This window comes from Taurulus bubalis, assembly GCF_910589615.1.
Source record: "Taurulus bubalis genome assembly, chromosome: 6".
Taxonomy (NCBI): Eukaryota; Metazoa; Chordata; class Actinopteri; order Perciformes; family Cottidae; genus Taurulus; species Taurulus bubalis.
The window spans coordinates 24946550-24957239 of NC_136594.1; the positions used below are offsets into that span (position 1 = coordinate 24946550).

Genomic DNA, 10690 nt, shown 5'->3' on the forward strand with positions numbered 1-10690 from the left:
GGGCTGGCATGGTGGGTTTGGAGGGAAAATTCCTAAGAACGTGTCATTGCAGTCTCGGCACAGCGTTGAGCTCCAGAGCTGGAACGAAGCGTGCAACCAGGGAGTGAAGGAAGGGAGCCCGAGCTCTCGGGGGGGGAGGAAGAATTAGCGAGGTATGGATCGTGGAAGGAAGAGCGGCGAGGGAAGAGAAAAGGAGTGATTGAGAGCAGAGAGTTAGCGAGGGAGCGGGGAGGTAGAGGGGTGAGGTATGTGAGAGGAATGAGAGAGAAGGTAAGGGTCAAATCCAGGACGCCGTGGATGGAAATGATGAATTAAAGAGAAGGGAAAGTGGAGCGAAAATGGAATCTAAAGAAAAAAGCTGCAAATGCAAGAGTGGAAAAAGGGGTAGGGCTGGTGTGAGAGTGTTGCAAGGGTACTTGGGTAGAAGATAAAGAGGCAGGGAAATAAGGATGGGAGGAGGGGGGGGGGGGGGGGGGGGGGGGGGTGAATAGGTTGGCAGGAGAGGAGCTCTTCCTAATCTTCCGTAGCAGTCAGAGTATCTAACAGGATTATCAGTCAAATGTAATTATCCCAGCAAGACTCCATCATAATGTGCAACCAGCCTCTGTATCAAACAATGGATCGAGTCCCATTCCACCTGAACAGCACACACACACACACACACACACACACACGCACACGCATACTGATATTAATTAAACAATATAAAGAGTTTTTATTTTTCATTCGCTTGCTGAAACTTGCTTGGTCAGGTTGTTTCACCGGTCAGGTACCAGCACAGCAGAAACGTGGAAGTGTTTGGGTGGGCCGCTAAATGTATTACATTTCTGGATTGCATGTCGATAGGAGAGGATATCTTCCTAATGCCAGTCAGACGGTGGTGCTGACTCATCGCTGATGTCAATTTTTTTTACGTCCTTTGTTGGAAATATTGCTGGCTGGCACCTTTCGATACTTAGTTGATTCGGGCCCAGTGTGTGAGGGCTTTCTGCAGCACCCAACAGGGCGAGATTAGCGACGGGTTTGAAGACAAGGATTTGCTGGACAACTCGTACCCAGAATGTTACGTGAGAATATCGCACCAACATCTGTTTTCCCTGCTTTCTTTCCTTGCTCCGTCTGGTTCTGGATCAGTGCTGGAGTCGGTCGCACGGGGTGCTTCATCGTCATCGAAGCCATGGCGGAGCGACTCAAGCACGAAAAGGCCCTGGACGTCTACGGCCACGTCACGCTGATGCGCTCCCAGAGGAACTACATGGTCCAGACGGAGGACCAGTACATCTTCATCCACGACGCACTGCTGGAGGCCGTGACCTGCGGGAACACCGAGGTCCCCGCGAGGAACCTGTACTCCTACATCCAGAGGCTGACGCAGGTCGAACCAGGGGAGAACGTCACCGGCATGGAGCTGGAGTTCAAGGTGAGGACCGATCGCCGGTGTGTTTGTTAAAAGGTTACGGCCAATTGGTTCATGGTGGCTCATGAAACTGATGCATGATGATGATGTGACTCTCAAACTGGACAAACAGAAGGCCCGACATCAGGGTCAGCGACACAATAGCATCCCTGAATTTGGTATTGTAGATATTCAGTGCCTCCTCTCGCTTTTATAGTCTTCCAACCACAATACCCATCATTCACCCATTCACACCAATTCATACGCTGATGGCTACCATGCGAGGTGCCACCTGCCCATCAGGACTATCTAACCTTCATACAGCGCAGGCTGTTCGAACCACCTTTGACTTGGACTACCGGAGCAGGGGAACTGACAATCCTCTGATTGAAGGACGACTTACTCTACCGCCCCGATAGCTTCAGATAAAAACAACAGTCCTAAACAACACTCATATTTACACTAGTCGTTGGTGACCAACCAACACCTCTTACTATTGGGAGGGACCACTTGTGGCACTACTCAATGTTGAAACATTGAAATTAGATTGGCCCAGACTGACAGGCAGCATTCCACTGTGGGCCAGGCGGGCGTTGAGGAAATGGATCGGCCGTTTGGGAGTCTTCCCGAAATTCCCGATGGCCAGTCAGCCGTTGGTCACTGAGCATCTTTCCCGGGGCTGTTTTGGGTTTCCACCCCCTCTGAGAGTTTCATATACCCAGGATGGATGGTTGGATTTGAAGGGGATTATGGGATTGCAACTTTTGAATCCAAGGTAAGCTACTGGGGGCATTTTAGAGAAATAATGTAGGCCAGAGAGTTGAAGTTTATATCAAAATCTTAGGGAAAGGTCACATGGTCACTTTGAAACATTTAGGGTAGCTGATCAGAATTCAAATGCAGAACACAGGCATCAATCTACGAGCGAGAAGAGTGAGCACATAAGGGAGCGTCGTCTGTTTTTGTTGGTTTGTTTACTGCGATGTTTACTGCGATGTTTACTTGCGATGCGAGTTCTCAGAAGACCTGTCTGGCTCGGCTCGGCGGAAAGACAATTTACCCACACAGGTATATATTGAAAGCAGGTGGCTTACGTCTTTTTCCCTGGAATGGTTTATTTCTGCTCAGACGCTCAGAGGACAAAGTAAACACAAAGCCATTCTGAGCAATCTCCTCCATCCCATGCTCTGGCATTCCTGTCCTAATGTCAGCGGTTCCCTCAGAATGACAATGAACCGAGGGCTGTTTGCTCCGCCTCACATATCGATGTAAAACATATGCCGGGGGGTGGCGTCCCGGTCACCGCGTTCCGTCTCACTCGAACACTCGAGGGACCGACGACGGCGCTTTCCACCTCCGTCGACAAAAACACCAGAAGGATGGAATTTCTCACGGAGGAGAAGCGTCGCATCCCTTTTTCAGTGAAAAAGAAAGTTGGAGCATGTGTGTGAGAAAAAGAAAGAAACGCAGCTGCCCTGGCAGCCGTTGGTAACCCAACACCCTATTAAGACACACTGTTTTTGTTTCCGTACACCGAGAGCTGACTGAGAGAGCTTACAGGGGTTGCCAGCAGGGCATGATCGTATCCAAGCTCAACAGATGGTTAAAATAATGGGCACGTATCAAAAGGAACGGAACGTTCTTTTCTGTGTGCTCCAGACTTCATTGATAAGGCAGAGTCAAATGCAAATCCAACTCCCATGAAGGATTGCTATCGTTGGCACTGGGAGGCCTCGGTTCCAGGGAACCCAAGTGAACTGGTGTACTCGTGGTCGGGTGCGGGATTTTCCAGCGCGGTCTGTCAGTAAGAGAATACGGTACTGCTGTTCCTCCCACAGCGCTCCGGTAGCCGCCGCCCCCGCCAAGGCTCAGTTCACGAGACCCCATTGTCTCCGTCTGCGGTCGGCCTCCGCCCAGTCTCTGCTGTTCCGTCTCTCGTGTCATCCAATGGTCGAAGTGTCAGAGAGAGTGTACAGTGTGCGCTCACGTCTACACCAATGTGTGTGTTCCAGGGGCTTTTATATTGATTTTTTTGTTCTCCCTTTTGCCGGTGAAGGATCAACTGTGGTTCACATGTGTGCGTTGAGACAGTGTGGGGCCTTGTGGTTTCCTGTCCCCTCCCCCACCCGGATTTTCGTCTTCCTCCTCTCGTTCATTTTATAATATTCACTCCCCCAATCCCTGCCGCTGCCCTCTTTCCCCAATATTGGCCCTCTTTTTGATGTCTGGCTAAATATCCTCAGGCCCGCTGAGTCAAATGGATATTTTTACTCTCAGTATTCCAGCTTGTGCTAAATACAGTTGAATGAGGTCCCTGAATCTGTCTGAACTTTCCTCCTTCCTTCTGATCAATCCCTCCCATCATCCTTCCTTCGACCCCTTTGTGTTGTCTGCTCCCACCAACACTACGTCTTGGAGCCATATCGAAGGATCTTTAAAAGTGTCTTATATAAGACCAAAATATGTGAAATAGCAGTGTGTTGTAATCTCCCATGTGGGATTGGCCAAACGTTTGACGCAGAAATCAAATTATTTGATTCATAAATATAAATTGTCAGTGTAATATTCTAAAATACGGATTTCTTTCTCCAGCGTCTGGCCAGTGCCAAGGCCCACACATCGCGGTTCGTGAGTGCCAACCTGCCATGCAACAAGTTCAAGAACCGGCTGGTGAACATCATGCCCTACGAGACCACGCGGGTCTGCCTGCAGCCAATCAGAGGGGTGGAGGGGTCGGACTACATCAACGCCAGCTTCATCGACGGATACAGGTCAGACAAAAATTGATCTGATCCTTTTTTTTATGTAACTGTTTTTCTTGTTGGTTTAGTAGTTCATTCAGTTATTTCATAGAGACTCAACGGTATTGGCAGGGAGAGTATTTATTAACTCATCTCCTTGTGTTTGCAGGCAGCAGAAGGCCTACATAGCAACCCAGGGCCCGCTGGCTGAGACCACAGAGGACTACTGGAGGATGCTGTGGGAACACAACTCCACCATAGTTGTCATGCTAACCAAACTGAGAGAAATGGGGCGGGTACGGACACACACACACACACACACACACACACACACACACACACACTGTAATCATATTGTGATTTTGGTCTTGATTACGTGATTCATTTTAGCCAAACATGGAATGTATATACAATATCATACATTTTGCTGTAATTGGGCCTCATAATGTAACTATTTAATACTAATTAACGCTGAAAGACTGCCTGACCTTCAGCATCAGCAGCAGTTTTTGTGCATTTGTCATCCATTTTTTCTGTTTCCACTCCCTGTTTACTGGGAAACTGTCATAAACAGTGTCCTTTTGCAGCAAGAAAATACAGATTTAATATGCAGCTATTTTGGGGGGCATAACCGTAAAAACAAAACAGTGGTGGAGTGAGAAAGAGATAATGGTGCGAGTTATATCTCATGAACAGCATACGGGATGCAATTTTCCTGACAAAGTAGCCATAAATTGTTTTCTCAGGCGTGATGCGAAGGCAAAGCAAAGCACGTTTATTTGTATAGCATAACTCATACACCTGGGGAATTCAAAGTGCTTTACAGGTGAGCAGATAGCTGAATCATCAGAGGAAAAGTGTTTCAGATCAACTCAAAGAACGTAGATAGAAAACAGAGTGCGTTCTGCCAAACTTGAGAGGTGGTTCCAGTGCTAACAGCGTAGCAGCTAAGAGCATAGTAGATAACAGCGTACAGCTAACAGCGTACAGCTAACAGCATAGCAGCTAACAGCGTACAGCTAACAGCATAGTAGCTAACAGCGTACAGCTAACAGCGTAGCAGCTAACAGCATAGCAGATAACAGCATAGCAGCTAACAGCGTACAGCTAACAGCATAGCAGCTAACAGCATAGCAGCAAACAGCGTACAGCTAACAGCGTAGCAGCTAACAGCTGCCTCGCAATGTTTATCTGGCAGTAGGTATTGCTCACAGATTTATTCCCAGTCATCTGAGATGTCCAGTCCAAATATATCTCTCTGATCTTTCTCCATTTAATGACTTATAAACAAGCCGCAGTGGTTTAAAGTGCGGTTGCTTCTTTTGGTTTGGTAAGAACTCCAGCAGCTCAAAGCATGAATTTGTTTTTCTACATCACGTTTTGACATAAGGCCTTCCAAGTTCGGCTGCTTTTTTTTGTCCAGATGGTGAAAATCAGATTTAGTTATTTCTTTCACATGATTTTTTTTAAACGGACCAAAATAAATCAATGAAGACACCAAGGTTTATGATGGTTTCCTTTGATGGTTTCCTTTGTTTTAAGTCACTATTTCAGTGTGTCCATAGTCAGCAGGAGAAGAATATTTTTTAGACATCCAGCTGTTAATTTGGGCAGAAGGATTCCCGGAGATACACGGGGTTGTGTGAGGGTGTAAGTCAGGCTGTCGTCAGCATAGCTGTGATAAGAAATGTTATTGGCATGAATGACTACATGAGCGCATAAAGCTCTGACCAGACGCCTCTCCGCTGTCCTCCTGCAGGAGAAGTGCCACCAGTACTGGCCTGCGGAGCGCTCAGCCAGGTACCAGTACTTTGTGGTGGATCCCATGGCTGAGTACAACATGCCCCAGTACATTCTGCGAGAGTTCAAAGTCACGGATGCCAGGGTGAGTCATCGCTACCTGTGCGTGTGTGTGTGTGTGTGTGTGTGTGTGTTGTGTGTCGAGCGCCTAAGAGGGTCATCATTTGCTTTCGCGTTATTTTCGTGATTAGAACTAAACACACTCTTCTGCTTCTTCTTCTTCTTCTTCTTCTTCTTCTTCTTCTTCTTCTTCTTCTTCCAGGACGGCCAATCGCGGACAGTTCGTCAGTTCCAGTTCACTGATTGGCCAGAGCAAGGAGTGCCAAAGTCAGGGGAGGGATTCATCGATTTCATTGGCCAGGTGCACAAAACTAAAGAGCAGTTTGGCCAGGACGGGCCAATTAGTGTGCACTGCAGGTAAGACCGGCTCCTCCCACTCACACGACCATTTAATTTACATTCTAAACTATTTAACGTTTTAATGACATACTGTACGATTATTTTTTGGACGACTTTCTGTGACTTTTTACATTCAAAGGACATAATATACTCCTACTTTTGTGAATGACCATTTCTGATATGGTACGATGAATTTGAAATTCATAAATCATGAGATTTTTGTCACACTACACTGTGATTATTTTGGCATTTTTCAGAACTATTACTTTTTTTTTGGGACATAGTAAATAGTTTCTGGCAGTTTGATGACTAACTCTAATCTGACTTGTTCTGACATACTTTACGATATAATTTTAATGACATACTATACCTGCCTTCATTGTGATATTTATACGACACACTAAAAAATGCTTTTTTTTACGACACGATTATCCTACTTAAAAGTGTTGAATGTATCCAGCTCCTGACATGTTCCCACTTCTTGGCCAACAGTGCCGGAGTGGGCAGGACCGGTGTGTTCATCACCCTCAGCATCGTTCTGGAGCGGATGCGGTACGAGGGCGTGGTGGACATCTTCCAGACTGTCAAGATGCTGCGCACCCAGAGACCTGCCACCGTTCAGACAGAGGTGACGAGCTTCCCAGCTGTTCCCCTTCCAACTCCTTTCTAATTCATGCTTTCTTTCCCTAAACACTTGTCTTCCTCTTTCACTCACTCGATATTCCTCTGCCTCCCTCCAGGACCAGTACCAGTTCTGCTACCGGGCCAGTCTGGAGTACCTGGGGAGCTTCGACCACTATGCAACATAAACCCGACTGGCCGTCTCTCACGCCACATCCCACCTTAGTGCACTTTTCTTAGGTCACACGCGGCCTAAATGAATGCACTAGGCTGCAATGTGTCTTCTGAAGATTTGTGCGACCACATGCAGAGTGAAGGGGACCCATCGGCTTATCCCGTACTCAGAAACAGCACCTCTAACTGAGCCATAGCAACCTGCTTGACAAGGGTGTTTCCTTTCACCCTCAGCCCAAACACACCCATTGGTCAGTCTGAAGAAGCAACTTCAACCACTGTTCCAATCAGAATACTTGATCAAATATTTTCCTTTTTTTTTATTGGTTTCAGTGCTTTTTGTGAGCACCCAGATTGCTTTACATTGTTTGGGTGTGGAACTCTCACCTCGTCCACCACCAGTTTAGTAGCATCACCAACCTAGATACCGGACCCGGCTACAGTATTTTGGTGTCACAAGAAATTTAGATTTTTTTTCTATCTTGAGGACTGTCCAGAAGGAGTCGACAAATCCATCTTATGGAAGTCTGGTGGACTGACAGAACTGTGACTTTTGAGCACCAGAGAATTTCCAACGGAGGACTGAAAACACAGAGCACACGGTATTAAAAAGACAAAGAATATACATCCCAAAAAACAAAAAAAAGACACCAAGCTATGTTTTTTCTGTTTTGTTTTGGAAACAGACTCTTGTGTAGTTTCTTGTCAATGAAAAGCAAGATATTTCTACCATACAGTAATAAAAACCACCAGTTCAACCTTATGCTTCATGTGTTAAGATAAGGGAAGCGTGAGAGAGGTTTAAAATGCTTACCACAAAGTAAAAACATTCATTTAGTTTTTTAGAAAAAAATGAAATAGATATGTGACGATCTTGTTTTTTAAAAACTGGCTATTCTTTATGGCATGTTCTGTTTTTTTTGTTTTTGCTTTTACAGATTCATGACTTTGTCCCCACTGACAATACAAAGGCAAAGTTGTGTTTTTTACCCTTCTGTGTAACACAACGATCTGTAGCGTTTAAAAGAAGAAAAAAAGAGAAGAAAAAAAAGTGATACGGTACTGTTTTAAAGTGTACAATCAAATCTAGTGTGGAAAATGTTCACAATTCTATAAAAAACACACCACCATTGAGTGTCACTCCTGTATTCTCGAACCCACTCAGCTTTTTAAAGACACCGTTGTTCACCGTGCACACGGGACCCTCAGAAGAAGACGACCGATTTTTTTAATTCCACGAGGCCCCGCCAGAGGTTCGGGTTCGGGGTTTTTACAGCATCACCGATGCTGCTTACTGGGAAGTCCGTCTTCTGTGTGCGGCTGAGAGAGAGAGAGCCAGATAGAAGTACGGAGAGCATGCACAGAAAGCAAAGTACGACAAAACGTCTATTTATGTGTCCGGACGAGCTCCACGGAGCAGGGACGAGGGGGTTGGGGTGTCGGGGCAGGAACAAATTTCTCACTGGAATGCTCACCTATGACTTTTTCTCTCTGTCTGATTCAGTGTGCAATAAGTAGATGTATTATATATATTTTTGTGTGTAGTCACTAACTGCAGTTATATGCCATTACGAAGACGATGATATTGATGACACGTCTTTTTTTTTTCTCCCAGACACAAAGATGTTATATACGATTCTCGCCACTGTTCGACGTGTCCAAACAAGAGGGGCGACCTCTGACCTCTTAGGAAGTAGATCTTTTTATCATGTCACAACTCCAGTAGATGATGTCATACTTCTGTGTGTGTCATGGCAACCGACGAATGATCAAACTCATACTTCAAACAGCATCTAATAAGTATTTTTTGATTTTAGATTTCTAGTGCCTTATATTACACGCCTATTTTGATAACGTTACTTTAAAGGGTTTTTTGTGTATTTTATGTGCGTGTGCTTGTGCGTATGTGAACCGAATGTATGTGTATATGATTTTGTTACGTTACAGTGTGTATAAGTATCTTGTGTGTTGTGTTATTTGGCTGTGAAACTCTGTATGGACGGCTCTGCGGAGGCTGGATCGTTGTACTCATCACTCTCCCAGCAACAACACTGTCATATCTCTTTTAATCAAACAGATATCTCACATGAGACTCAAATACAGAGGAAGAAAAAAAGTGGTTTCACAATCGGTCGTAAGCAGGATGGTCTGATCATTTTAGGAGAAAAAAAGAAAAAAACGTTTGTATGTCGACAGCTTTCAGTCTTGTTTGCTGGGTCATGTGACCAGGCTCTGTGTTTGTACTCTTTCACTCAGACTTCAGTTCGCCTGCCAGGAAATTTCGGCGACATTGGCCACACACACACACACACACACACACACACACACACACACACACACACACGACTGTGAGCTGGCTCGGAAAGTCATACTTATATCCTCAGCTATGTAAAAAAAAAAATCATTATGACGCTGAGCTACAGTGGCTTATCTTTGTCAGTTTGGGATAACCTAAAACAAACCCGTCACACTGCTCATCCGCGTTACTCATTCTGATGTCAAGCGTTTCTCTTTTCTTTCTTTTATTTCCTTTAACGACAAAGGCTGAGAGAAGATCAGGTGCTACGTCTCTAACAACACAGAAACCATCTTTTTTTGTATCTCCGTTAACGCTTGACCGCATTCGGCATCGTTGGCGGATTTCCACCCTCCTACAGTAACCCTGTTGTCGTTTTTTGTATGCATGGTACCACTTTTGAGATGCCCCTTTGGTCGCACCTGTTATGGGAAGACTTGCACTTTCTCTCTTTGTACTATGCACTAATACTAGTATCCTATTATCTCCGATAGCCCCTTCCCCCTCCCAAAGGAGTTTTACTTGAACTCGGTAAAGATGGACCCTGTAACGCTCACATGGTTGTTTATATGTAAATAACACAAAACACAGAGTAATCGAAATGCATAAATAGATGAATGAACAGATAAACAATTAAGCTCAAGAGTGAATAAGAATCTATCGGATATACAGAGTGATATAATAAAAACGATGCACCTGAAATCACCGTTTATGGCACAGCAGTATGTGCAATACATCACATTGTGGATTTGTTGTACCACAAAAGAGAAGTTTCACAAAGAAAAGTGTTCTATTTTACCCCCTAATGTATCATGTAGATGGATAAAACTGGAGTTTATAAATTGTATAAAAATTAAAATATGGTGTTACTTGGATCAATTACCTTGAATTGGTCTGTAAATGTAAATTTTTTTTTTTTTTATTATTATTTGGTTTGTTTTCTGCTCCGGGTCAACAAGTGCTTTTTATTTTCTTACATTGGTTCTCGGAGCGTGTGAAAACCGAAAAACAGGTCTGTATGGATTTCTGTTCTCTGTCGACACAAGTTTCATTTGTTACAAATAAACTCAAGTGAAATAATTGCTACCTCTGTCATTTTGTATAATACTTAGGACTTTAAATAACGTGGTTGGAACGATAAAGATGAAAAAAGACATTTTTTAATGATCATCAGCTTGAAATGTAGATGTCGGTGATTTTGGCGTCCCCATATTGGTGGTTAGATACTGTGCTCTGTTTTAAAGTTAAATGTGATTTTCATCT

General features: G+C 44.6%; 1 protein-coding gene across 1 annotated transcript in view; it reads left to right on the top strand.

Moving 5' to 3' along the window:
* Window positions 1-10508, top strand: part of ptprdb (protein tyrosine phosphatase receptor type Db) — an 82978-nt gene extending 72470 nt beyond the window's left edge. The window contains exons 34-40 of the mRNA XM_079219605.1: window positions 1135-1420; window positions 3989-4167; window positions 4307-4433; window positions 5897-6022; window positions 6200-6354; window positions 6829-6964; window positions 7077-10508. Coding sequence (XP_079075731.1) covers window positions 1135-1420; window positions 3989-4167; window positions 4307-4433; window positions 5897-6022; window positions 6200-6354; window positions 6829-6964; window positions 7077-7145 — 1078 coding nt within the window. The 3' untranslated portion in view covers window positions 7146-10508. The remainder of the gene's footprint in view (window positions 1-1134; window positions 1421-3988; window positions 4168-4306; window positions 4434-5896; window positions 6023-6199; window positions 6355-6828; window positions 6965-7076) is intronic.
* Window positions 10509-10690: the final 182 nt, after the last annotated feature.